Source organism: Phocoena phocoena, chromosome 8 (assembly GCF_963924675.1).
Source record: "Phocoena phocoena chromosome 8, mPhoPho1.1, whole genome shotgun sequence".
In the NCBI taxonomy this organism is placed as follows: Eukaryota; Metazoa; Chordata; class Mammalia; order Artiodactyla; family Phocoenidae; genus Phocoena; species Phocoena phocoena.
Genome location: NC_089226.1, coordinates 72,732,192 through 72,759,452, shown reverse-complemented (window position 1 = coordinate 72,759,452; position 27,261 = coordinate 72,732,192). Strand labels below are relative to the sequence as shown.

The following is a 27,261-nucleotide window of genomic DNA, read 5'->3' as shown; positions in this document are numbered from 1 at the left end:
TCCCGTGCCTCCACCCAGGTTGATGCCCAAGCCCTTTCAGACAAATGGGCATCAATGTATAAGATATGCAGTGACAGATGCTGTCACCTTTCTCCTTGACCTGGCCCGGGGACTAAATACCCCAACTCCCAGGAACTTCTTTATACCTTAAAAACAAACAAACAAAAACAACAACCTCTTTCCTTCCATTTAAGCTCATTTCTTCTTTTCAAGACTCAGCATGTGCTTTGTTTATCTATTGCTGCCTAACCGTCTCAAAACTTACTGACTTAAAACAACCACCATTTTATTTGTTTATGATTCAGAGGGTCATGAGGGGCTCAGCTGGGGGGTTCTTCTGTTCCCTATGGCTTCAACTGAGGTCATTCACTCAGCTGTATTCACCTGGTGCTGGGCTGGAATAGAAGGTCCAAGAAAGCTTTTCTTACATGTCTGGCACCTTGGTGTGAATACCAGGAAAGGGGGATCACTAGGGCACCCTGGAGGCTGTCTACCATACTGCTTAAGAATTGCATCCTTGAAATTCGAAAAGGCATATTCTCAGGATATGCCTGTACAGTTGTCCCTCCATATCCACAGCTGTGGAAGCCGCAGATACAGAGAGCCAACTGTATACAGAAAGGTGGGGGGAAAAATCCACCCACAGAGAGAGAAAAAACCACCAGAAAATATACCTAAAGGAAACCAGTGCCTTTCTCAGTGTGGTAGGATCATGGATGACTTGGGGTTCATTTATGCTTTTATGGGTTTTTTTCCCTCATATTTTCCAAAATCATTTTTAAAAGATTGGCCATCTGGGACTTCCCTGGTGATCTGGTGGTTAAGACCCCGCACTTCCACTGCAGGGGTGTGGGTTCGATCCCTGGTCGGGGAACTAAGATCCTGCATGCTGCGCGGCATGGCCAATATTTATTAATCCTCGCCAGGCAAGAGTGGTAGCTGGGGATCATGGGGGCCCCCTGGGGTGAGTCACCTCCCTCCAGATTGGGTTGCTCAGCAGGGCAGGCACAGAGTCGGGGGCTGACCCAACCCCAGGGATCTTAATGGGGGCTGGTTAATCCTTTGGGGGCATCGGTGGAGACAGTCACCAAGGCATAGAATCCCTCCCCCCACCCCATAGAAAGCCAACGAAATGACTCACGTCATGTCATGTTGGTGAACCAGTTCAGAGAAGGGGAGACTCAGGGGTCCTTGACAGGCAGCTCTGTTTCACTAAGTCCATGAGTCCTTCAGTGGGTGTCCGTTCCCAGGGCAGGAGGAACAAGTTCTCGCTCTGTAATTCTCCCAGTTCCAGGACACAGACGGGATGGAGGGCCCTCTGCTTTCGTTCATTCTTTCCCCATTGGACCTTGGCCCCCCCTCCAACTCAACTGGTTTTGTTTTTACCTGGGGGAGGAGGAGGTAGTGACTGGTGGTAGGTTCAGAGCTGTCAGTCATACTCCTCTGTGGCCTTGCTTTCTTCACGGGTCCCCGCAGTGCCCCTCTCTGGTTTCATTCACTGATTTTTTCTCTTTTGTCTCCCACCACCAGGTCCCTTCTCTCCACAGTTAGTGTGTTCTAACGTGTTTAAGGCGTATTTTGTGCGTTTCTGTGTGCTCTTGCAGAATGAATGGCAATATGTCGTGTGTATATATTTTTAAAATTTGTGTCTATTGTGTTGTGTTCGGTCTCATTCTTTTCGCTCAGCCGTGTTTCTGAGGTCCTTCCATGGTGCCATATGTCCTCTGATCCTTTGCTTCTAAGGGCTGCAAAGTATCCCCCAGTGTGTCCCTGGACACGGCCTACCAGCTTCCCCAAGTGATGGGAATGTAGGTGCCCCACTCCTCCCACCCCACCGCAGATAGCACAGGAGGGAGCTTCGGCTTACAGCTTATGTGTTTCCTAGGACTAGGTAAGAATGTTTTGGAGCAGAAGCACGCATTTCCAGAGTTTTCTACTTCCCAGATTGGTTCCAACAGAGGATCTGGAACACAGAGAACCAGGAGGAAATGGTGTGGGTGGTACCTAGGGAGATACACAGGGGACAGAGCATGCTGGGCCTTTATTGATGGCCATGGCAGGGATTTTGGCCTTTATTCTCAGAACAAGGGGAAGCCATTGAACGAAACTAAAGCAGGGGCTCAGATTTGTTTTTTTAAAAAAGGCAACTGTGGATCTTTAGCCTTAGAAGGGCCCTTAAAGACCCCTAGGCACACTCTGAATTTACAGAAGGCCTCTGAGGCCCATAAAGGCAGTGAGATGCCCAGGGTCACACAGCCCACTCCTCACAGAGCTAGAACTGCTACCCAGGCCTCTTGACGCTGCCAGTGTTGTGAGCCTCCCCAGTTACTGAGGGCAACAGCCCCTGCAGGGTTGGAATTTGTCAGCACATCTGTCCTGGGGGGTCTTGGTTGGCTCTTGCTCACCTCCTATCCCCTGGACTTTCCTAGACCTCTGAGAGCATTTACCAGGACCCACCAAGCAACCCCAAACCAGGACCCAGCCTTCTGCTGTCAGGGAGGGAGGCCTCAGACATTCAGATACCCACAGGCAGCCCCTGTGAAACATCCCATGCTGGCTTAATGAGTGAAAACTGAACCAGAGGGTTAAAGACATGTGTGCCAATCCTGATTCTGCCTCTTGCTCTCTGGACCTCAGTTTCCTCATCTGTAAAATGGGAGGGTGGAGCAAGCGGCTCTCCCAATTCTGTCCCTCCCTCCCCACATGTTTGGGCTTAAGTCTCAGGCACTAGGGACCTCTGGTACCCACTGCCCAGGGCCTCTCCGTTGGTTATTTTAGTTCTCACCGTGGGCTGGGGGGAGGGGGTAGCTGCACCCTCAGAGTTTCATTGACCCTTTTCACCCTTGTACTTCTGGGCCTCCGCTCCAGAGAGGCACAAAGAACTGAGCCTTTGTTTGCAGCAACAAAGCTGTTTGCAATTTCAGATAGAACCATTTTATTATATCCCATCCAAAGAGTACTTGAGTTGCCTTTTGTTTTGAAAGCTTGTTAGCATTTCAGATTTAATTAACTGAGAGAGCAAAGCTGCCCCACTTCCTCCACCCCCGGCCCATGCCCACTCCATCCACTGACCCCAGGTGCCAGTCGGCAGCCTCAAAGCCCTCGCCCACGTGGGGGCAGGGCACCCACTGTCCTCCTGAGGGGCTCACCTGGCAGATGAAAGGGACCTGGTCCCGTTGCCTGTCCCTCATGCTCCCCTCCCCTCCCCTCTTCCCCCTCCTCTCTCAATTCTGCTGCTGCTTACTGAGCGTTCACCATGCGCCAGGCACCAGGCTAAGCACTGGGCATTTTTTACCTTATGGCATCCTCAGACCCCAGCCAGCGAGGCTTAGTGGATCTGTTGTCCAGAGGAGAGATTGAGTCACACAGGTAGTAAATGGCACAGTCGGGCTTCAAAGCTAAGTCTGGGTGACTCCAGAGCTTTGGCTAGGAGCCCCCCCACGGAGCTTCCTCCCCAGAAACAAGGCACTTGTAGGGACAGCAAGAGCTGCAGTGCTGACTGGCTAGGGCCAGGTCCTGGAGATCGTTCTTGTCACAGATGTACCTCCTTTGATTGCGCTTCACAGGTACTGCGGTTTTCATAAACTGAAGGTTTGTGGCAACCCTGCGTTGAGCAAGTCTGTCGGCACCATTTTTCCAATAGTGTTTTTTTTTTAATTAATTAATTTATTTATTTATGGCTGTGTTGGGTCTTTGTTTCTGTGCGAGGGCTTTCTCTAGTTGTGGCAAGTGGGGGCCACTCTTCATCGCGGTGCGCGAACGTCTCGCTATCGCAGCCTCTCTTGTTGCGGAGCACAGGCTCCAGACGCGCAGGCTCAGTAATTGTGGCTCACGGGCCCAGTTGCTCCGCGGCATGGGGGATCTTCCCAGACCAGGGCTCGAACCCGCATCCCCTGCATTGGCAGGCAGATTCCCAACCACTGCGCCACCAGGGAAGCCCCAATAGTGTTTTTTTTAAATGCAGGTGTGTACATTGTTCTTTTAGACATAATGCTACTGCATACTTAATAGACTACAGTAGAGTACAGACGTAACTTTTGTATGGACTGGGAAACCGAAAATTTCGTGTGACTTGCTTTATTGCGGTATTTGCTTTATTGCAGCGGCCTGGAACCAAACCAGTAGTGTCTCTGATGTACTTGGAAATCTGCCACCCACGAGCATCCACACACTGGTCCCATTCTCAGCTCTTGACGTGCCCCCTTCCCTAGCACAGCCCCCTCAGGTGTCTGCAGACAGGCCCCCCACCGCCTCCACTCCCCTCCATCCCCACAGTGAGGTAAGAGCAGTAATCCTATAAACAAGTGTCCGTGTCTAAGGGTGGGGTTTCAGACACAGTGATGGGCTGTGGAGCCCAGCACCATCTCCCACAGAGATGACGCTGTACTTGTGAACACATGGAGGGTCAGGAGTGTTGGAGATTTCTTCAAGATGCTGTGGTGTGGAGAGCTGATCACCTGAGCTAGTCTCATCTGGTGGGTTGGTTAATGGTATGGGCTCTGGCCGCAGGCTTCCCGGGTTCTAGTCTTAGCTTCCACCTATTGTTAGCTGACTTGGCCAAGCGACTTAACGCCCGTGTGCCTCAGTTACTTCATCTGTAAAATGGGAGTAAGAGCAGTACCGTCTAGCATTGTTGTGAGGATTAAATGGGTTAATATACGTGACGCACTTAGTGAGCGCTCAGTACGTGTTAGCCCTCAGTGGTCCTGGCTCTACGTTTGGCTGACTGTTGACCTACAGCAAGCCACTTTCCCTCTCGGCCTCAGTTTCCCCATCTGAGAAACCAGCAGACTAGACCAGATGCCCCTCAAGGCTGGTCTGACTCTGCCCATCAGTGGTTCTAGAAGCCCGGGCAGGGCTGAGTGTGATGTTCTGTTGGTCAGCGCCCCCATGGCTACGTGGGCATGGTGGGGAGGTCCCTCCTGGCCACGTTTGGGAAGAGAGGAAAAGCTGAATGGGACAAGAGCTCCCTCCTCATGTAAAGAGAAGCGGGCCAGCCTTGCGGTTCCAGTTCCGCGGCTGGCAGCTCCAAGGATGAGTCACCAACAGGAACAGCCATGTTCTCGGGCTCAGGCGGGGCCGGCCCCGGGGCACACCATGGCTGCAGAGTTTAATGGTGGGATTTGGGTGCCAGGTGACGGGAGAGGGATCGTGGTGTTTCCACATGCCCAAGGTAAACCCTCAAGGCCACTTGCCTGCGCGCCTTACCCAGGGCCCCTAGAGCTCTGGCCCAGGATGCAGAGCTCCTGCCTTCCAGTGTTCCTTCCTTTCATAAGATACGGCCTTTGAGGAGCCGGGATCTGGCACAAAAGCTGCACCGCCACCCCCATGCAGCTGGTTAGGGTTCAAGGATCCCCAGACACAGGGACTCCCTCCCTCCCAGATTCTCATCATCTCCCTGCCTTTGCTGCAGTGACCTCTCCTGAGAAGCAGTTTGGCAAAGCGGAAAGACCACTTGGCGTCAGGAAGGCCTGGGTTTGCACCTCGGGTCTGCACGTACTTGGGCAAGCCACTGAACCTCGCTCAGCCCGATTTCCATGCCTGGAAAATCCCTTTCACCCCATGCAGGAAGCAGGCCCGAGAGGAGCCCAGTGTTCTGTCACTGTCAGCAAGCTGCCTCTGAGTCAGGGCTTCGTGCACGGCAAAGCAGCTACCTTGCTGTGAACTATTGAAAAGCCAGTCCTTGACACAAGCAGCCGCCTCTCACCGGCAAAACGGGGCTGATGATGCCAATGTCTACCTCACAGAGAAGCAAAAGGAACTGCGTGCGCACAAGCGCTTTGGGAGCTGCACAGGGCCTACCCAAGAGATCTGGCATTCTCATTCTGGAGCAAGACAGTGAGTGGAAGGGTGGGCAGGGTGAGGAGAAGGGCTGGCGTGATCTCTAGGAGCAGGACCTAGAGGACAAAGGACAAAGGAGCCCAGGACCTCTGTGGTCCGTGAGGGCGGGCACTGTGTTGTTCACTGCTGTATCCACAGAGCCTAGCCTGGTGCTTGGCAAAGTATTGATATATAATCGGTGCTCAATAAATGTGTCAGGCTCACACATGAATGAGCAGAGACTAAAATCAGCCCAGTTCTCCACCTCCCCACTTCTACCACCTGATCACAGACCTCTGCTCCCCACCCCTGAGATCACGGGTTCTTAACCTGAGGTCCGTGGATCCCCTCCAGAATTACAGGCAGAATATAGTGTGTGTGAGAAGAAGGATCTTCCTGAGTAAAGAAATGTTAGATTTCTGCCCAGAAAAGCTTTTAAATAAACCCTGCTCTGAAAGGTAGGCATCTACCAGGCACTCAGTTGGACTCATCCAGCCTCCAGGGCTGCCGGACACCCTGTGGGTTTAAAAACAAAAAACAGCTTCCACCCTTGTCTCTGAGAGGTGCATACAGGGCCCCGCCAGCCTGCAGTTTTTCGTCTGCCCCCTTAAGGTGCCAGGCTGTTAACCTGCCATCTTTCGTATGCAAAAGTGATGTCGGGGGCCTGTCTTCTGAGTGGCTGCTCTCTGGCTGGGTGGGTCTCACAGAGACTTGCACTCACTCTCAATCTCTCCCAGTTCCCCCACATGCCATTTAGGTGGGACAGGTGAAAGTCGGGGTCCTGAACCTGGGAATATTAAGCAGGCCTCGTAATATCTGAACTCAGAACAGTGCCCTCTTTTTAAAAATATTTTTCCTCACTACAAATAAATATATGTATATACATATATATTTATCTCTATACGTATGTGCCTATTTACTTATTGGAGGAAATTTAGAATCTATAAACAGGGACTTCTCTGGTGGTGCAGTGGTTAAGAATCCGCCTGCCAATGCAGGGGACATAGGTTCGATCCCTGGTCCGGGAAGATCCCACATGCCGTGGAGCAGCTAAGCCCGTGCGCCCCAACTACTGCACCTGCGCTCTAGAGCCTGCGAGCCACAACTACTGAGCCTGCGCACCACAACTACTGAAGCCCGCGTGCCTAGAGCCCGTGCTTCTCAACAAGAGAAGCCACTGCAATGAGAAGCCCGTGCATGGCAACAAAGAGTAGCCCCGCTCGCCTCAACTAGATAAAGCCTGTGCACAGCAATGAAGACCTAACACAGCCAAAAATAAAAATAAAGAATATGTAAACAATGAAAAAAATCACTCTACTCTCACCCTCCTCCAAAGAACTATTGTTACTACTACCTGTCTTCTGTTCTTCCCATTTACCGTGTATGATGTTCATTAAACACTGCCTGTGTGCCCGGCGTCCAGTGTGCCGCACGCTTTCCAAGCACCACTTGAGTTAGCCTCTCGTCTTTCATCGGGGATTCTCCACCTTTTTATATACTTTCTTAATTTTTAAGGCCAAGGAGAGCAGACTGTTTTGTAACCTTGCCTTTCTCGCTCCACACCATCGAAATTTCTTTCCCCATTATTAAATATTTATCTACAGAGTCATTACTAACGGCAGCGTGATGACGCTTTATTGCAGGCGGGTTCCAGGCTTCTCAGACCGGGGTGCATGTACCCCTGAGGGCAAAGCCACAGGATAAATGTAGAACATTTTCCTGAAGCACAAATTTGATTCCAAGCTTTGGGAGGAAAAAAGAAAACATTATTTTAAGATCAAAACAAGCACAGATATGCCATAGAATAGAATAAAGAACACCCATGAATTTTCAAACAAGGCAGCAAAATCCAGGATCATGTGACTTGCTGTTTTTCCCCAAAGACCCATGTCCCCTCTGCTCTAAGGATGGGAGAAACATCTAAGAAGCACTGTGTTCTCCCTCTTCTTACAGATAAGGAAACTGAGACCCAGGGGGGAGGAAGGGTTGCCCAAAGTCCACAGTGTGTGTTACGAGCCAAGCCAGGTGGCCCCTGAGCTGTACCCCTCCTACCTGTCCGTATTTGCCGTCACACATCGACTGCTTTTTCTGAAGGTGTGGGTGGAGAACTTGCCACTCGGGTAATCAACCCTCTGCTTATCAATAGTGGAAACTCCTGGCTTCCCACGTGATCCATCTCTTAGCAGCGGCTGGATCTGAGATATCTGCTCCTGTGGTTAGTAACTGTAGCCTCCCTGGCAAAGGTAGAGGCCCTCAGGCTCTACCAGCACTTCGATTTTTCACGTAATGCACTGTATTGTAAACACTCATCCGCGGGTCTGTTTTACCCAGCTGACTTGAGCCTTTTGAAGGCAGGAGTTACGTGTTGTCATTATTATAATCTGACGTTTCTTGAGCAACTACTAGATGCCAGATGCCAAGTTGGATGTTTCATCTATAGGATCTACCGTCTTCATCGCAGCTTTTCAAAGAATGTATTATCATCCTTGTTTATCACTTACCCATCATCGTTCACTCATTTAGGAAATATTGATTGTAGACTTACGTGCCAGGACTAGCGCTACATGTTGTGGACAGTCAGGATGAGCAAAACCAATACTGCTCTTGCCCTCGTGGAACTTACAGAGACTGGGGGAGATTATATTCAACAAATAATTTTGACAGACTGGAGTGAGTGTACTGTAGCTCAGAGCCTGTCCAAGTGCCTCACTTCAAACCCACCTCAACCACTTATTAGCCTCTCTGCACCTCATCTTTCTCTTCTGTAAAATGAGGATAATAGTAGTGCCAACTTCATAGGGTACCATGAAGAGTGAATAGATTAACATGTGCAGAGCACTCAAAGCAGGGCTGTGTGCTCGCCAGGTGTATTGTTGCTGCTGGTCGTATGAAGGAGAGGTGTGGGTTGCTGGGTGTGTGTGGTAGGGGAGCCCCTACTTTAGGAGGCAGCTGATTGAGTTCTACAAGATGATTAGGAGTCAACTTGGCAAAGTGTTTTGGGGACAGTTGAGGGGAGCAGGATGTTGGGGGAATGTTCCTGGCAAAGGGGACAGGATATGCAAAACATGGGGTGTGGGCTCACCCGAGGAACTGCCAAAGAGTGTGGCTGGACCACAGCAGGTAGGGAGCTATACAGGGTCAGGTCTGGGTAGGAGGAGCCTGGGAGAGAAATACAGGTATCCCCAGGATCACCACATTGTTGATCCAGGCCATGCGAGATGCTCAGCAAATACTTGTCACGTAACCAAGCGAGCATGCAGACAACTATGTTGGCCTCACGTGGTCTTGGCTGTGGGTGTTCTGTTGTCTCCCAACCAGAAAAGGAGTCCATTGTCCCATATATATACACAGTGATATGTGGACCGTCCCATCCCCACCATCAAGCCGTACACGTCCGTCTTGCTGGTGCCTTTCTTCTTGGCAATAGATTGGATGGTGTGGGTTTAAATGGGGAGCCCCAACCTCTGGGGCTCACTGTGGTGGTGCTGCTGGAATCTCCACACTCCACCAGGGCATCAGATCCAAGCCAGTGCTGTTCAGACTTGTTTAGTAGTGGAACCTTGTGTTGAAATCATCTTAGAGGAAACCCAGTATATGGAACGGAACAGCTCCCACGGCTGAGGCCCAGGCACAGGGACCCAGAACACTTGGTCGTAGCTGGTGCACCTGAGAAAACACCAGGGCTCCTTAAAGCACAGTTAGAAAACCAGAGGACTTCCCTGGCTGTCCAGTGGTTAAGACTTCGCCTTCCAATGCAGGGGCCGTGGGTTCGATCCCTAGTCGGGAAGCAAGATCCCACGTGCCTTGTGCCCAAAAAACCAAAACGTAAAACAGAAACAATATTGTAAAAAAATTCAATAAAGATTTTTAAAATGGTCCACATCAAAAACAACAACTTTAAAAAAGAAAACCAAGGGAGGACCCCCAACCCCCATTTTCGAGGTGTGGAAATTGAGGTCCAGAAAGGAGGGGGTGACTTTCCCAAGGTCACACAACCAGGGATAGACCCAGAACTGGATCTTAGCAGTTTGACATCAATTCTGCTGTACTGAGATTTTCCTCCACACCATCCTGACCACCCCCATCCCCCTCAGTGTGGGGTCTTGAGGTGGGGAAGGGGCACGGGGCTGTGACCTTGTCAAGTGTCCAGCGTCTTCCCCCCCGGCACACATACTGAGTCAGGGCGCAGAGCATGAGAGACGAAAACCCAGAGGGCAGGCATGGGTGGGCTGTTCAGGGTCACAGCCTGGTCATGCCGTACCTTTTTTTCCCTCTCTTTTAGTTGAGTTTGAGGTGGTGGTTTTTCGTTTCCTTAAGGAATGGGAAAAGAATGAAGCTGTGTAAACACCACGATGTTAACTCCCTGAAAAACCTCCTGCCATTTTAACTCTGTTACTGGAGAAATCAAAGAAAAATAATTTGTCCACCCACACTTAGCTCTTTCTGACGAAGGTAGGTGAGTATTGCTTTGCTAATCGAGGGTGACTGCTGGAAGCGGAGCCAGGCTGACTGATCCCGGATTGAGAGGAAGCCACGGCAGTCCCAGAAGGAGCGGTCCGCCGGGGTCGGCAGGGCCCGGATCACCGGCCGTGTGTCTGCCTTCCGCAGGTGTCCCCCAGCCGGTAGGGATGCACGCGCTGGACCAGGCCGAGGGGCCCACGGCCTTGCAGAGAGAGATGCCACTGCCCCCGCCTCCTTCACCGCCTTCAGAGACAGCTCAGAAGCCACCACCTCGAGACGCCAGGAGCCCCTCCCTCGGTGTCAGGAGCAGCCTGTGCCTGCTGGCTGCCTCCCAGTTCCTGGTAAGGACATCACAGGCCTTGTGGGGCCTGGAGGGAGGGCGGGTTGAGGGACGGCCTCCACTTCCTCCCCGAGATGGCCGCCTGGGGACACAGAAGGATGAGGGGCCTCCGTGGCGTCCCTCGTGACTCCAGCCCTCGGGCTGGTGTGAGGAGAAGGCTGGAGTTCTGAGCCACAGCCTTGATGGATAAACCCCTCACTCCCTGACCTCAGAAGTAGGAACACAGGCCCACTCCCAACCCCCTGGCCCCGCAGCGGTTCTTCTGAGGACTTCCTGTCTCTGGAGGCATCTCTGGGAGACTCTCCTTGTTTTGTGTACCTGGTGTGGGGGGGAGGGTCCCCTCTGGGAAGGGCTTTCTCTTGCTCCCTTGAGTCAGCTCTTCTCCAGGGAGAGGTCCCAGGCCCTTGCCCCAGCTGCGCAGTCTGGGCCTTGGGGGGCCAGGTTGAGGCTGAAGGGGAGCTCTCGAGGGTGGGGAGATGGGAGTATATGGGAGCAAGGAGCCCAGGCTCCGGGCTCAGCGTGCTGCCCCCGGCCGCCCCAGCTCGCCTGCGGGATGCTCTGGCTCAGCGGCTACGGCCCCATCTGGTCGCAAAATGCCACAGACCTCATTTCCTCCGTGCTCACGCTCCTGGAGCAGCTGGGACCCTCGGTGAGTACGCTCCAGGGAGCCCCAGGGTAGGAGGGAATGCTCGGGGACCTCCAGTCCCACCAACCCCTGCCTAGGGCTTCTCTGAGTTCAGGAGATATTTACTGGCCCCTGAAGTGTTTCTCCCTGTCCCCCACCCGGACCGGGTCCAAAGTTTTCAGAGCCTTGATTTTATCCCTGTTGAAACATGAGAACTCTGCCCCGCCCCCCCATCACCCTGACCTGTTTGTCTGATGTTCTCCAGGCCTGGCTGGCTGTTGGGACCTGGGACGTCCCTAATCTGCTGCTGGTCTCTCTGTCCGTGGTCCTCGTCACCACCTTGGTAAGACTCCTCCTGAACCAGCCTCCGTGCTCCTCTTCCGTGACCCTGAGGCCCGATCCCCACCTTCTCCCATTTGACCTACAGACTAGACCTTCTGGGTAGGGCTGAGGATGGGGTACCCGTCTCCTTCCACCAATGCGCCCAGCCTGGGGGGAGAGGTGCCGTCTTTCTCAAAATTGGTTTGCAGCGTTCTTGGCTGGGGAAAGGGGCTGAGGCAGGGAGAAGACTGGAGAAGGAACCCTACCCCCACCCCACGAAGAAGGCTTCAATCCACAAGAACCTGAGGGTTGGAGATGGAGGGGGCTGGGAGGACATGACAGGGGTGGAGCCTCCCATCTAGGTGAGGGATGGTGCAATGCAGACAGCTCCCAGGAGAGTAGGGCTGCTCCAGACACATGGAGGAGCAGGGGGCTCAGCTCCATGGGCACCCCCTCACCCAGGGGGGCTGCCAGAATGGCCCTCGGTCCATGATGCCATATGCCCCGAACTAGGTGTGGCACCTCCTGAGAACTCCCGCAGAGCCACCCAGCCCGCTGCCCCCCGAGGACAGGCGCCAGTCGGTGAGCCGTCAGCCCTCTTTCACCTACTCTGAGTGGATGGAGGAGAAGGTCGAGGACGACTTCCTGGACCTGGACCCTGTCCCTGAGACACCTGTGTTTGACTGCGTGATGGACATCAAGCTTGAAGCCGACCCTGCCTCACTGACTGTCAAGGCCATGGGTCTGCAGGAGAGGTGGGTTCAGTGGAGAGGTGGGCCCTGTGGGCCCTGGAGCTCTCAGCTCCCGATCGGAAGGGCAGATGCCTGACTCTGCCTCCCAGTGCCCAGGGAAGAGCTGAGCTCGTAAGCCCACCAGTGGAGACACATCCTCTTCAGGTCTGATTCACATAGATCAGGATGCCCCAAGGTGAATGCTAAGAAATGCTGTTACTACACACAAACACATGGGCATACACAAGTGTACATACGTGCACGCTCGCACATACACTTGTGGTTTGGATAGGTTTCTTTACTGCAGGACTTGTCAGGACCTTTAACGTGCTTGTAGTCATTTAAGGGGAGTGTGTGGCATTCCTCAAAGCCATCTGACCACAGAACCCTACTTTTTTTTTTTGGTTTGAACTCAATTTTATTTTTATTTTTTATTGGAGTATAGTTGCTTTACAATGTTGTGTTAGTTTCTGCTGTACAGTGAAGTGAATCAGCTATATGTATACATCTATCCCCTCCCTCTTGGACCTCCCTCCCACCCCCACCCCCACCCCCATCCCACCCATCTTGGTCCTCACAGAGCACTGAGCTGAGCTCCCTGTGCTATACAGGTTCCCACTAGCTCTCTCTTATAGTGTCTCATAGTGTTCCACAGAGCACACGTTGGGAGGTGTCAGCACTCTCTTTTGGAGGCCTGGCTGGGTAAGCCAGATCACACCAAGGTTGAGTTGCCCACATGATGTCATGGAAAGAGCACTGGACGAGGACTCGGAAAGCCTAGCTTTTTGTTTCAGCTCTGCCACCCCCTCGCTGTGTGCTTGGGCCATTCTTGTCCCCGCTGTGGCACTCAGATCCCCTTTCCGTGTAACGAGGGCTTTCCCGTTCTGTGCCCTGAACACAGTAGGGTTGTTGCATCTGCTCATCCTCGCTGCCGCTGTGCTGCCCCTGGGACCCCATCTTTCCCAGGCCTCTCCTGGATTCTGCGTCCTTGCAGACTGCCAGTCCGGGGCTGGTATACAGAAGGTCGAGCCCTGCTTCTCTGCTCCAGGCAGGCACCCTCTCTGTGAGCTTCCTGGGGCCACAGGGCTGGGAACTACCTCCAGCACTGGCAGAGGAGAGCGCTCAGGGCCCTTGCATTGAACCTTGGGAACCGGGCTGAGGCCACACTCAGCTACTCCACCACAGACAGCCTAAGCCTCGGGGCTGAGCCGTACGCTCCCTGTGTCAGGGGTGATGTCACACCCACTCCTCTCTCTGGAGCCCAGCTGGTTCCCACCCCCATCTCTCCCTCCCTCATTGTCCTGCTCCAAGGCCCCCAGCTGATGGCCGTCCCTGACCCTGATACTCACCCCTCCTTACCCGGTCCTTCCAGGAGGGGCTCCAACGTCTCCCTGACCTTGGACATGTGCACCCCGGGCTGCAATGAGGAGGGGTTCGGCTATCTCATGTCCCCACGCGAGGAGTCGGCCCGCGAGTACCTGCTCAGCGCCTCCCGTGTCCTCCAGGCCGAAGAGCTTCACGAGAAGGCCCTGGACCCCTTCCTGCTTCAGGCAGAATTCTTTGTGAGTCCCCTTGAGCCGGCTCCCCAGCAGGGGGCAGCCCGGTCTGCACATGTTCATCCCCCCAGCAAGGCTTTGGAGCGGGGTACCCCAAACTCAGCATCTGATAGATGAACATCATTTCATTCTCACCTCTCCTACTGTCTTGTTTTCTCTCTGGGCCTCAGTTTCTCATCCGGAAAATGGGAGTAAAAATAACAGGGGTATTGCAAGGATTCAAGAGGTGCAGAACGTGTGCAAAGCACCCATGGGGTGATTGGTGTTTGTGGCATTCCCAAGTCTTTATCATCCAGGACTGTGCTCTGAAAGCCTGAGAAAGACTTAGAAAGCTTTCTCTTCTTTTTTTCTTCTTTGGCCACGCCGCGAGGCACCAGGTATTGAACCTGGGCCCCAGCAGTGAAAGCACTGACTCCTAACCACTGGACTGCCAGGGAATTCCTGAAAGCCTTCTCTTCTGACTCTCCCGTTTTCCCACCCTCCCCCTGCCCGACATCACCTAACATTGTTTGTCCTCCAACAGCTGCCTCCTGTTGGACTTTGAGGGGCCCATAAATGACACCCCTGTTTTACCTGCCTGAGCACTCAACCAGTTAGGAGCCAACACATGGAAAATCACAAAACCACCTTTATTTTTGCTGATAAAGGCTAGGTTTAACATGAGGATTAGGTATGTAGCAGTAGGGAACTTCCTAATACCAACCACCAGAGTGAACAAACTTTCCACCCACCCCGGGCGGTGCTGGCACCTCATAGGGGAGCCCTATAATTCTTTCTTGGCAGGAGGGCCGGGAAAGAAGGAGGAAGGAAGGGGCTGGGGCCCAAAAGCCCGGTTCCTTAATCAAACACACTCATTTGGTAACTTGCCCACCTCTGTGGGTAGGAACGGGCAAGAGGCCATGAGCATTTGGGGAGAGTCCCTCTTGGGAGAAGCCAGAGGGATGGAGAACCCGTGTGCCTCCCTCACAGCTCCCCTCGCCCTAGGCCACCCTGCTCCCTACCTGGACCCGATGGCTTTCCCCTCTGAGAAGCCCTTCATCACCCTCTGACCCGTTGCTCCAGATTCTCTAGAATGTGGCACAGCCTGCCTTACCTGAGTTCAACGAGCCCCAGACTCCTTTTCCGGACTTATATCCCCATCCCTGCAGGGACTGTCCACTTCAAACTGGGCCCCGCACCACGCCCCCACCCCGGTGCCTTCCCTGTCATCATCCCCCACCCTGGAGTCCCCTAGGAAGCCTTCCTCGACCACTCAGCCTCAGCTGCCATTCCCACAGCCACACCTCCCCTTGAGGAAAGGGCTTGCATCCCCTTGTCATCTCCAGTTCAGTAGATCATTGTCAGTTTTGCTCAGAGAGTAAGAAAGAGGGGGTGCCCACACATCCACTCCATGGGCGCTTCTGCACATGCTTTTTATTTTGAGTCTCACAACCACCCTAGAAGGTAAGTATTATGATCCTCATCGTACAAAGCACATACTTAGTGTGTCCACAAACAATGAACACTGTAAACCATGTGAAGTCAGGTGCTAAAGCGTGTGGACAGAGGGAAAGGGCGTGAAGAGAAGACAGACACTGAGGAGTCATCCCAGAGAACATAGGTCGGGGGGAAGAGGTGAACCTTAAAGGCTGGGAAGGATTTGGGGTGATGAAGAGGGGTGGGACCGGTGCTCCCCACAAGCTGGGTGCCGTGAGCTCAGACCTGGAGGCTAGCTGGATACTGACAAATTAGCCACAGGAAGAGATGGGCACAACTGGAGGGTGGGTCTCTTCAGAGCAGCTGGTGGTGAAGAAAGGCCAGATCGGAAAAGACCTCACATTCCAGGCAGAGAAGTTCCAACTTGGAACTCTTGACATAGAGAGTGATTGGGAGGTGCAAACACAACTCTGGGAGGCCCAGAAGGAGGCTCCTTTCCTGCTGGAGAATCAGGGAAGGCTTCTTGGAGGAGGTGGCTTTATGATGGACAGGAGGACATGAGAAGATGAGGATGGGGTGGATGTTACTACAGAGTCAGCAGCACTATCCAGGGTCCTGAGGTAGAGACACCCAGGGTAGGAACACGGGTCAGTAAAACCACTCAGTGTGGCTGCAGGACAGGGTGCAGAAGAAGGCAGTGATTTGCCAGGTCACTTTTTCTTCTGTTCTTCTTTGAGTGTCTACTATGTGCCAGGCTGGCCCCCAATAAACAATGGTGATAATAACATTTATTATGCACTCAGCGTGTGCCAGGTCTGTTCTAGATACTTTTTATGTGCACTAACTCATTTAATAGTCAGTGTTTGTTGAATGAATGCATGCACTTAAGTCAACCCACCTCTCCTCACACCCCCACATCCTCCTCCTGCAGGAAATTCCCATGAACTTTGTGGATCCGAAAGAGTATAACATCCCTGGGCTGGTGCGGAAGAACCGGTACAAAACCATCCTTCCCAGTGAGTACTCACTGCCCCAGGGGGTGGGGGCAGGCTCCCCCTCACCTGGGTGCCACTTCACCCTGAGGAAGGCCTTAACCCCAGAGTGGGCCTCCACAGTCACGAGGAGAGGGGACGGAGGGTGCAGGTACCCAGTGAAGGGAAACACCCCCTTTAGAGGGTAGAGGGCTCCTTGTTCCTTCACACAGCACTTTCCAGACCCTTGCCCTGTGGAAGCCCAGAGAGAAAGAGGAACAATAACAGCAGCTCCTAGACAGTTCGTGGTGGCTGAAAAGTCTTATCACATCCTTGGTCTCTTCAGAATGGGCAGATTTTAAAGAGAGGACATTAAGGCTCAGAGAGGATAAGTGGCTCATCGACTGTCACACAGCTAAGACATACAGAACTGAGTTTCAAACCGGGCCTGTGACCCCAGAATTGGGCTCTTTTGTCCACCTTGAGTTCAGTTTGGCCAGATTGTGAGTCCTCTAACAGGCAGAGCCACCCCATAAGGGAACGAGCTGCCTGTCCAGTAGTAAGCTCCCCATCAGTCAGGGTATTCAAGCTAGACTGCGTGAGCAGTCCCCTGGAAGGTCTGATAGGGATTTTCCCCCTTTGGAGGCAGTTAGACCAGGCGACCTGATAGTCCTCCTTTAGCCCCGGAGTGTCATTTTCAGGTAATTTTCATCAAGTCCCTATCTGCCTGTCACCCCTGCCAAGTTCTGGCCCCTGGCCCCAGGGCTAGCTTAGAGGGTGATATATTGAAAGCAAATCCACAAACCTACTCCACTCAGTTTATGGAGTAACGAGGCTTTAAAAAAGCAGTTTTGCCATTAGCAACTCCAACAACATGTAAGATGTCATGACTTATTTTTAACTTTTAAAATATCAACTTGTGGTTGCTATGGTTACACAGTGTCTAGGTAGTTCCGGTTAAACAAAGCACCATTTAAGGCCAGGATGCAATATTCAGGGCTGCTCACCTCTTCCCTCCTCTTGCCGCCCTCCACCCACCCAGCCCAACCTGGAGGGAGGGGTTCGGGTACCCCACAACCTAGGGCTTTGCTGGCCACTCAGAATAGCCACTGGGGGAATATGGGAGCCAGGCCATCACTCCATTTGGTCCCCACTGGATTCCTGAGAAGACTCCAGCCTCCAGCCATGCCCTGAGCCTCCAGGTCCCCGAGCCCAACAGAGACCTTCTCTGTGGCCAACAAGAATTGACCCTGTGCCTTCAGAGACCAGGCTAGGGTGTATGGCAAAGCCCCCTCTCAGATCCGGGACACCCAAAGGTTTGCTTTCTCATTCATTCTACACCATGCCCAGGGCCTGAGAATTCAGACATGAATGAGACACAGACTCTGTGCACAGGGAGCTCGCAGTCTAGTGAGAGAGAGATCCATGGACAGTTCCAGTACAGAGTGACCCAGCAGGCAGCATTGAGGACAAGATACAGGGGAGCTGCACCTATATGAATGAATGAATGAATACCCCTCAAATCTAGCTCCCCCTCTCCAACTTCACTGCCAAATTACTTTTTTTGGGGTGAGGGCTTCCATGTTGCCCAGTGATTTTGGGGGGTCGGACTTGCATGTTGCACAATTCCAGGGGTGCCATTTACATGGACTGCATTGACATAGTGCCCCCTGGAGTTGTGCAGGGCAGGGCAGCCCTCTGACCCTGACACTTCTTATGTGGATCATTACAGTAATCTAACTAGTCTCCTGAGTCCCACATTCTCTCCTTCTGTCCATCTCCTACCATTGTCACCAAAATGACACAAAACAGAAAACTAATCATGTCATTCTCCTCTTTAAACACTGTCACTGTTACCCCGTAATCCTTGGGTTGAGGTCCAGCCTTATGAGCATGGTTTATTGGACCCTTTGTCAGCTGGTTCCTCTCCAGCCTCATCTCTCCCCAACTCCCACCTGGCCCTGTACACTTAAATTGGACAGAGCAGTGCTCCCTACTCTGCTTTCTACTGGTCCTTCAAACCCAACCCAGGTGCCCCCTCTTCCATCTGAGCCAAGTCAAGTCCCCACTGTTCCCTCGTCCCCAGTGCTCACAGGCCATACACTGCTCGACCACCTGCCCAGCAGTAGGGGACAGACACCGGGCCTGGATGATCTAGGAGCCCCCGTGCTCAGGCAGTGTCAGGCTCAGAGTCCACGCTCGGTAGGGTCAGTAGAACCATCACCATTCTCACGGTGGTTCTTTAATATCAAAGGCCCTGGTGTCTAGCCAGGGGGTCTAGTGCCCACTTCTGAGTCGTAATCTGGGCAGGCACCACGAGGAGGAGGGAGGTGGCCCACACAGTGCTGCCTCTCCTCTCTCCCGCTGGTCACCCCAAGCCTCCTTCCATTTACCCTCGCTCTTCCCCATACCTGACGCCCCTCCACTCCCTCCACAGGAGCTGCCCTGTCCCCACCTCCCCCCCGCCCCCATCACCTGCCCAAACCTCAAGCACTGGGGCCAGGGTATGAAAGGGCCAGAGAGGGGAGGCTTTGTGGGTGTCATGTCCCATTTCATCTACTGGGTTTGGGATCCTTCTTTTTTTTTTTTTTAATGTCTTTATTGGAGTATAATTGCTTTACAATGGTGTGTTAGTTTCTGCTGTATAACAAAGTGAATCAGCTATACGTATACATATGTCCCCATATCCCCTTCCTCTTGCGTCTCCCTCGCACCCTCCCTATCCCACCCCTCTAGGTGGTCACAGAGCACTGAGCTGATCTCCCCGTGCTATGCGGCTGCTTCCCACTAGCTAGCTATTTTACATTTGGTAGTGTATATATGTCCATGCCGCTCTCTCACTTCGTGGGATCCTTCTTTTAACCTGTTAGCTTATAGTGGAACTGGTAATGATGGCAGTAATAACAGCAGATACGTGCCCTATAGTGTTCACCATATGCTGGGCCAAGTTACGGGTCTGAGGACTCATTAACATCTACTCTTGAACGTTTACAAGGTGAGTGAGGTTGTGATGGAAGGAATGTCCCTAGTTTACAGAGAAGGCACAGGGGGACTAAGTAAATGGCCTACACTGACACTGCCAGGACTTGAACCAGCCTTACTGGTCAGTGGTGTAGGCTCCTGACCGCTCCTCACACGGCCTTTGAGAGCCCCGTATGGGGCACACTGGCAGGGCCTTTAGTCCAGCCCTCCCTCCACAGAAGAGACCCTGGGGCCAGAGAAGGGAGAAGACAGCCAATTGGTGACAAAGCCAGACCAGAGCCCCGGGCCCCAGGCCCCAGCTTCCTGCCCACCCCACAATCTGCCAGCTCAAGCCCAGCTTCTGCAGGCTCACAGGGCAGACTAGTCAATACAGGGAGGCTGTAGCTGGAACAAAACAAACCCAGGAAGAAGAGCAGGACGTTGTGAGAATCTGCTGCTGTGGGATTTGACGTGTGAATAGATGGGGGTAGGGAGGAACCCTTGTGCCATCTCATCTCAGACGTGGAAGACTTTACTCCTTTCATAGTAATATTCTCCCTCAGCGTCCTACCCAAATCTTAGCTATAAAGTGCTTTACAGTTTAACATTGCACTTTCCCGTCTGTTTTCTTATTTATCTTCCCGACAATCCTAGGAAGTAGGCATCTTTACCCCCATATTACAGATCAGAAAACTGAGGCTTAGAAAGGCCATGTGCTTTACAAGCTTACACGGCACGTTGGGGACAGTGTATACTCGAACTCAGCCCTGCTGTCCAGGATTCATCCTCTAGGGAATTCCTTACTGATTTAGCTTTCTCCTCCCCAGAACGTGAGGCACAGTGAGGACAGGGAAGCTTAAGGGACACATGGCAAGGGGCGGCATGGATCCTACAGAGGGAGAGACCTAAGGCCTCTCTCTGTACTGTCCTCTTCGACCTGGGCCTCACCTGCCTGAGCGGGCCACAGGGATGGGTCAGTGTTTTGCTTCTGGGCAAGGGAAGAAGGAACTTTAAGTTCCAGAAGAAATGTGGGTGCCCTGAAATGGGGCAAAGTGGGCTCTGCACCAGGGGGACTGCATATGTTAAATCCCAACCTCACCTGTCTCCCTCACCCCAGACCCTCACAGCAGAGTGTGTCTGACCTCACCAGACCCTGACGACCCTCTGAGTTCCTACATCAACGCCAACTACATCCGGGTATGTAGCCCCATCCCGATGGCCTCTCCCTGAAAGGGAGGCCCGAGTCAATGGGATCCATCCTCTAGGCTCGTCCCTAAGCCCAGGTGGCTCCTGCCAGCCCCCCAGAAGAGCCTGAGTGTGGGGACTGGGCCCCAGGAGCACGGCCTCTGACCCTGATGGCCTGGCCTTGGCTGGCCGCAGGGCTATGGTGGGGAAGAGAAGGTGTATATCGCCACTCAGGGACCCATCGTCAGCACAGTTGGCGACTTCTGGCGCATGGTGTGGCAGGAGCACACGCCCATCATTGTCATGATCACCAACATCGAGGAGATGAACGAGGTAGGCACCCCTGTACCTTACCAGGTGTCTGCTGCTTTGTGCCCTGAGCTAAGCGTCTTGCTTCTGTATTAATCCTTACAGCAGTTTTGTGAGGTTGGTATGTTCACCTCACTGCCTGCCAAGGGGAGGAAACGTGAGGCTCAGCGAAGTTAAGTCAGTTGCTCAGAGCCGCACAGAGTCAGAGGCAGAGCCTGGAGCTGTGGCCTCTCCACCTCCAGGGCTCAGGATCTTAAACACGATGCTCTGCTGCCGCTCAGCCTGCCAGGGCTGATGCTGGCTACTTCTGTACTCGTCACGGCCCATTTAATTGAACTCCCATAGAAGTCCTTCAAAATGGGTATTATGTCCATGTTCCAGATAAGGAAACTCAGGCTCAGAAAAGGGAAGTAACTTACAGGTTATGAAGCTGAGATTTGAACTCTCTAACTGCAAACCTACTGCCCTGTTACCTCTCTTCCCGCTGGCCTGGGGCGGGGGGGGGTATTGGGGAGAGTATGTCTGGGGTGCTGGGAGTATCACAGCCTTATCTGGGCCCCTGCAGAAGTGCACCGAGTATTGGCCGGAGGAGCAGGTGGTGTACGACGGCGTGGAGATCACTGTGCAGAAAGTCATCCACACTGAGGATTACCGGCTCCGACTCATTGCTCTCAGGGTGAGGCCTGGGGTTGGACTGGGCTGGGCAGATGGGGGACTCCACAGCCAACAGGGTCCCAGAGGCCATGATAGCTGAAATTAAGGCGTGTGTCACTCCCAGGATTTACTGATAAGCAGGGACGAGGGAGAGTGTGGTGAATAGACTTGGAGGCCAGAAGAAGGACCAAACCCTCAGTGCATTTCATATCGTTAGGTTCTCTCCATCCACAGTGTCATTCATAATGTCTTCCAGCTCTGCTTGAAATGTACCCAAGGCCAGGACTGTCTGGAAAAGGGGGCTTCAGCAGCTTCCGGCACTGTCCTTGTGACTGAGCTTTGAGATCCTGCCTAGAAACATCCCTTTAGCGGAGCTTCCAGCCTGTAGTATGACACCGTCCACCAGAGGGCAGGCACTCCTTGCTGCATTTGGGCTGCACAGGGAGGTTGTGGTTGCACAGAAAAAGGAAGAAAAAAAAAAAGAGAGAAGAAGACATACGAAAAATGAACAATTACAGAACAGCCCAAAAGAGTGGGGGGAGGCATCCTCCCGCCCTGAGGTTGTGCCTCTTCCAGGCTCAGCATAAGAGGAGATTGTTCCTTTGGAGTCAGGAGAACCAGTGCGTTCTGTTTTAGAGAAATCTTATGACCCATGTTTGGGGGAAGTGGTGCCCCTGTAATAACCCAAAGTCTGGAAGGTGAGCTGGATGCCGGTAAGCTGACATCCTATCCAGAAACAGCCTAGGAGGTCCACTGATGCTGGCAGCCACAGGGCCTGGATAGGATGTCAAGGGCCTGAGACTTGTTCCTCTGAGCTGCCCCCTCCCACTGGAGCAGGTGAAAGAGGGGGTGTCAAGGAGAGCTCAGCCCCTGGAGGACTGGTGCCAATTAAGCATCTCCAAGGTACAGGCTTGCTTGTGGGCGGAAAGGGCCAGGAGGTAGAGGGCAGAGGCCATGGTAGCTGCCACAGCCTGATAACACAGGGGTGCAAGGAACCAGCTTCCTTTTTCCCCCCAAAAGATATGCTGGGGCTGTCTCATCTTCTCAGTGCTGCCGGACTGGTTAGGGAAGAATTGGGACAACTTGGGGCTTGGGGGTATTTACTTCTGTCCATAAACCTTTACAAGCACCTGCTCTGAGCCTGGTTCTGGGTTGGGTACTGGGAACACAGAGCTGTCCAAAGCCTGGACTCTCTCCTCAAGGAGCACCTATAAAATGGTAAGTACTGACATAGAAATAGGTAAGAGCACAGAAGAAGGACCCTTTGTCAGCTAGGGTGCTTAGGGAGGGCTTCCTGGAAATGGTGGTGCTGAATGGGGTTCTGAAGGATGAGTAAGAGTTGGCTAGGGAGCAAAGAAGTGGAGAGAGCATTCCAGGCAGAGAGAAAGTAAAAGTAAGGGCGTGGAAGATAGAAGAGCTCTATGTGTGTATACGTGGAGGAGGTGGGGGAAGCAGAGGTTTGATCTGCAAACCATTTGGAGTGCAAGAGAATCAAGCGCAGGCTCACAGGAGCAGGAGTTGGGCCTGGAGGGTAGATACTGAACCATGTGTCTTAACTGCCTGGCTGAAGACTGGGGACGGTGGGTTTGATTCTAAGAGCGATGACAGCCATCAAAGAGTTCTGAGCAGCAGAGCAGCCTGTGCTGTAGACAGACCGTTTTGACCACGGTGGAGCTGAGGCTGTCAGGGAGGAGATGGGAGGGTCTCACACAGTCGAGAGATGATAAAGACCGAAGTGGAGGCGGTGGTGGTGGAGAGGATAGCACGGAGGGGGGAACACTTGCTGGGGTTGGAGGTGGGCACGGAAGTATACTGAGGCAAGAGGAAGGGTCCCAGGGCTCTTGCGGGGTGACTGGGCTGTTACGGGGTGACCAGGAGACAGGAGTGAATTGGAGAAGGGACTTTTCGCCTCTCTTGGATGATCTTGGAGTTGCTGGGGCAGAACCCACGTGAAGACCAGTGCTGACGCTGCTGACCAGCCCCTGCTGCCCGCCTGGCTTCGGGTCTCTGTCTGGTGCCGCTGGGTGATGTGGTATAGCTGGCAGAGGCCCGAGGCCCCACTCCCTGTGGCCTCCCTCCTGTGTGTTTCCTCCTTCCCTCCATCTCCATCTCTGGGCTGATCTGTGGGCTCATAGAGTTCACGTGTATCTGGGGTGGGCCTCTGTGTCCTGGACAGAGTGGCACAGAAGAGCGAGGCCTGAAGCATTACTGGTTCACATCCTGGCCTGACCAGAAGACCCCAGACCGGGCCCCCCCACTCCTGCACCTGGTGCAGGAGGTGGAGGAGGCAGCCCAGCAGGAGGGGCCCCGCTGCGCCCCCATCGTTGTCCACTGCAGGTGGGTCCTCCCAGACACCCACGAGGGCAGGGCGGCTTCCCCCAGCCCTAGGCTGCCCTGCCCCTCACCCACCCACGCCCTCGGCCCTCAGTGCAGGGATTGGGAGGACGGGCTGCTTCATCGCCACTAGCATCTGCTGTCGGCAGCTGCGGCACCAGGGCGTGGTGGACATCCTGAAGACCACGTGCCAGCTCCGTCAGGACAGGTCAGCCCGTGGGCAGGGTCTGAGCACGTGGTGAGCTAGAGCCCTGGGGACAGCAGAGAGAGGCTGACGTGTGCATAGGGTGAGGGTTAGGGGGACACACTCCGTGGCGACTGACCAGCAGACAGGAAGTAGGGAGGACAGATGGGTGAAGGAACCGGATCCAGGCAGTTGGTGGCTGGATGAAGAGGGGAGAGAAGCAGAGCTGGTGGACAGAGGGGCAGGGGCTGAGTGGGGGGGGACATGTCACCTGTGTCCCTGCTGTCTGTGCCAGAGCTGGGAGGGACAGGAAAGGGCAGGGGGAGCGGCTGGCCAGGGTTGGCTTCTCTAAGCTGCAAAGAGTCCCCGATGTGCCTCAGATGACTGGCACGCTGTGGATCTGGGGGCAGGTCCCTCCGTGACCCCGTCCCCACTGTGCGTCTGCCGGGCAGGGGCGGCATGATCCAGACGTGTGAGCAGTACCAGTTCGTGCACCACGTCATGAGCCTCTACGAGAAGCAGCTGTCCCGCCAGTCCCCCGAGTGACCACACTCCTCCCCGAGGTCCTCTGGGTACCACCCAGCCTGAGTCTGGGCCCTCATCCCGGCCACACCCAGAGCCCTGCCTCGGGTCCAGCCTGCCCCCTGTCCCTCCCGCTTCCTTCTCCTCAGTCTGCTCCCCAGCCTGGGCCTGGCCCCTGCCTCCCCCCACAACGTAGCTCTTCCTACTGTACATATTGGGGAGTGGGGGGGGGAGGGGTGTGCCAGGCCAGGCCCGGGGCCCCAGGGCCTGACCCGCTGCGCGACCTGGGGCCTCAGTTTTTAATGATGGTTCCATTGCTACTTGATCCAAAACATTTCCGTGCCGCACTCCATGTGTCCTGCTGCAGCGTGTTCTGTCTGTCCATCCATCTCTGCCGTCTGTACCGGACACTGTGTCTCCTCAGCCCGGGAGAAGGGTAATGAGCTCCAGCCCCCAAGTGGCCCCGGCAGAGGTGCCTGCCCCCGGCCCCCAGCCCCACTTCTCCCAACAGGCAGATTGCACTTTGCCCCTAGTTACTGGGACCAGGATAAGGACGGGGGGCCTGAGGACCTGGAGGTCAGGCACAGGGAGCTCCTGAGGGGGTGGCAGAAAGATCTCAGCTGGGGGAGAGGTCTCTGGGTGGTGGTGGTGGGAGGAGTATCGCAGCCAGGGTGGCCTCTGGGTGTCAGATGCCCGCAGGAGGCAGTGAGCAACCCGCAAGGCATCAGGGAGGAAGGGGACAGATGGGGACAGTGAACCTAGAGGACCTGGGCCACGATGGGAGAGGGGGAGCTCCGAGCGTGGGGTGGGGACTCGGCCCCAGATATGTGTGAAACATTTTTCGGTGTCACTGTGGGAAATCCCTCCCAGAAGTCTCACCGCATGTAGCTCTGCGTGTGTCCCATGTCCATGCGTGTGTTGAGAGCCCGTCAGCAGGGCATGCATGACTCTTTGGCAACATGTGTTATCTTGGAGCCACGTGTTTTTATTGCTGACTTTAAGTACTTATTCCACGGCAGACAGAGACATTTGGTGTCTTTTTATAATTTGCTCATGGTCATTGAATAGAGCAATAAATGGAGCATTTTGAGCAAAACTGGGTCTGTGTGATTGCCTCTCCCCTCCACTCCCTGTATCTCCGTCTTTGTATACACACACACACACACACACACACACACACACACACACACACACCCTGGCCCTCAAGATCCATGGGACCCCCTTGTGGATGCTGGGAGTGTGGCTTGAATCCAGATTTGAAAAGCCAAAGTCCATCGAGCAGGATCCTCACATACCCCCACCGTCTCACCCAGCCAGGAGCCAGGGGCCATGGGGAGCCACAGGGACAGGTGTTGGAGGTTTCCAGAGAAGGAAAAGTGTCTGGCAGGCCACCAGCTTCGACAGATGGGCCAAGGCTGGAGCAGGGAGACCTTCAGCTCACTCAGGCCCCTCCCTGTTGGCCAGCCCACTTATCCCTTGTTAGCCCCGCAGGTCCCAAGAGCAGCTGCAAGCCAGCAATTTCCCCTGTAAGGCCTGGGCTGAGAGGAAGCCCCACCCAAGGAGCCTGGGGAATCTGCCCCTAGGCAAAGACGCTGTGCCTCCTAGACATTCCTGCTCTATTCTTATTCCAGCCCCCAGGGATGCAGCAAAAGTAGTTGTCATGCCCTTGATGACAGGTGTGGGTCAACCCAGGGCAGGAGGGAGTCCAGGGCAGGGCTGCTAACCAGCAGGTCCTTACAAGGTAGCCTTGAGTGGGCTGGTTGAGGGTATACTACAGACAATGAGGAAAGAACAGGGAGTGCTTGGGCAGCTGGGACGGAGGGCCCAGAGTAGGGGGGCCTGCTCTCCAGCCACCCTGCAACAAGAGGGTGGGCTCTCCTACCCTTCTGCCCAGAATAGGGGGGTTGGGCGGTAGAAACGGGAGCGGGGAAAAGAGCTAACAATTCCCCCTCTTCTCCTGGGGTGGCCCTGTGAGGCCACTCGGCCTCTGCAGGCACCACATGTAGAGCACAACATGAACGGTGCCCCCTGGATTTGTGCAAAATGACAGACCTGCCAGACTCTCCCTAACTCACCCCCTCCTGGTCCCTGGAAAACACAGACCTGTCGCTTTGTTCCCCAAGCCCTGTTGGCCACACACACACACAGACACACACACACACACACACACACTGCCATGCAGCTCAGAAGGTCCCACCCGGCAGCAGTGAGAACAAAAAGCTCTGCACAAGGGAACAGAAAAAGTACCCTGGGACCACCACCCTCAGCCACCTGCCTGCCCCATGCCCCACATTTCCTCCAGCCCTGGCCTCAGTCCCCCCACCCCCCAAAGCAGTGTGCCAGCTCGCTGGGACAGCTGCAGAGCCTGAGTAAGGGATCGCCCCCAGGGGGCCAGATACTTAAGGAACCAGTGACTCCTGGTGGCCCCATTGCTGCGGCAAAGGAAGAAGGAGACTGGTCAGTCTACAGCCCAGGCACCAGCTGCACCTCCAAAGCTGCGGGTGGACACAGCATTCGAGGGTTACAAGGGATTGGTGACACGAAGGTAAGGCTTGCATCTTCCCTCAGGGAAGGGGCAGAATCTGCTAACTTCTGAGCCCAGAGGGGGACAGCAGGAGCTGGGACAGGGGAGTGGTCTCAGAACCCAGAGGGAGAAGCAGGCCAGGCAGAGAGAGATCATGGGATGAGGGGGTTAACTTTAGCCCCAAACCTTCTAATTTGGAAGAAGGCTTTGGGGTCCCCTGGAAGGACACTGGACTGGGAGTCAAGAGGCCAGGATTCTAGTCCGGGTGACCTTGGACAGGTTATTTCTCTGACATCAGTTTCTCATAAACAAAATAGAGGTTTAAAAACCACCACTCTGGTTAAATA

The 27,261-nt window shown here is 54.1% G+C and overlaps 1 protein-coding gene across 1 annotated transcript in view; it reads left to right on the top strand.

Annotated features, from left to right (window-relative positions):
* PTPN5 (protein tyrosine phosphatase non-receptor type 5) overlaps positions 1–24,414 on the top strand; it is a 44,155-nt gene extending 19,741 nt beyond the window's left edge. Inside the window, exons 6-17 of the mRNA XM_065882414.1 lie at positions 10,429–10,622; positions 11,163–11,270; positions 11,512–11,589; positions 12,081–12,322; positions 13,671–13,860; positions 16,202–16,286; positions 20,320–20,399; positions 20,583–20,720; positions 21,262–21,372; positions 23,527–23,687; positions 23,779–23,892; positions 24,321–24,414. Of these exons, the coding sequence (XP_065738486.1) occupies positions 10,429–10,622; positions 11,163–11,270; positions 11,512–11,589; positions 12,081–12,322; positions 13,671–13,860; positions 16,202–16,286; positions 20,320–20,399; positions 20,583–20,720; positions 21,262–21,372; positions 23,527–23,687; positions 23,779–23,892; positions 24,321–24,414 (1,595 nt within the window). The remainder of the gene's footprint in view (positions 1–10,428; positions 10,623–11,162; positions 11,271–11,511; positions 11,590–12,080; positions 12,323–13,670; positions 13,861–16,201; positions 16,287–20,319; positions 20,400–20,582; positions 20,721–21,261; positions 21,373–23,526; positions 23,688–23,778; positions 23,893–24,320) is intronic.
* The last annotated feature ends 2,847 nt before the right edge of the window (positions 24,415–27,261 follow it).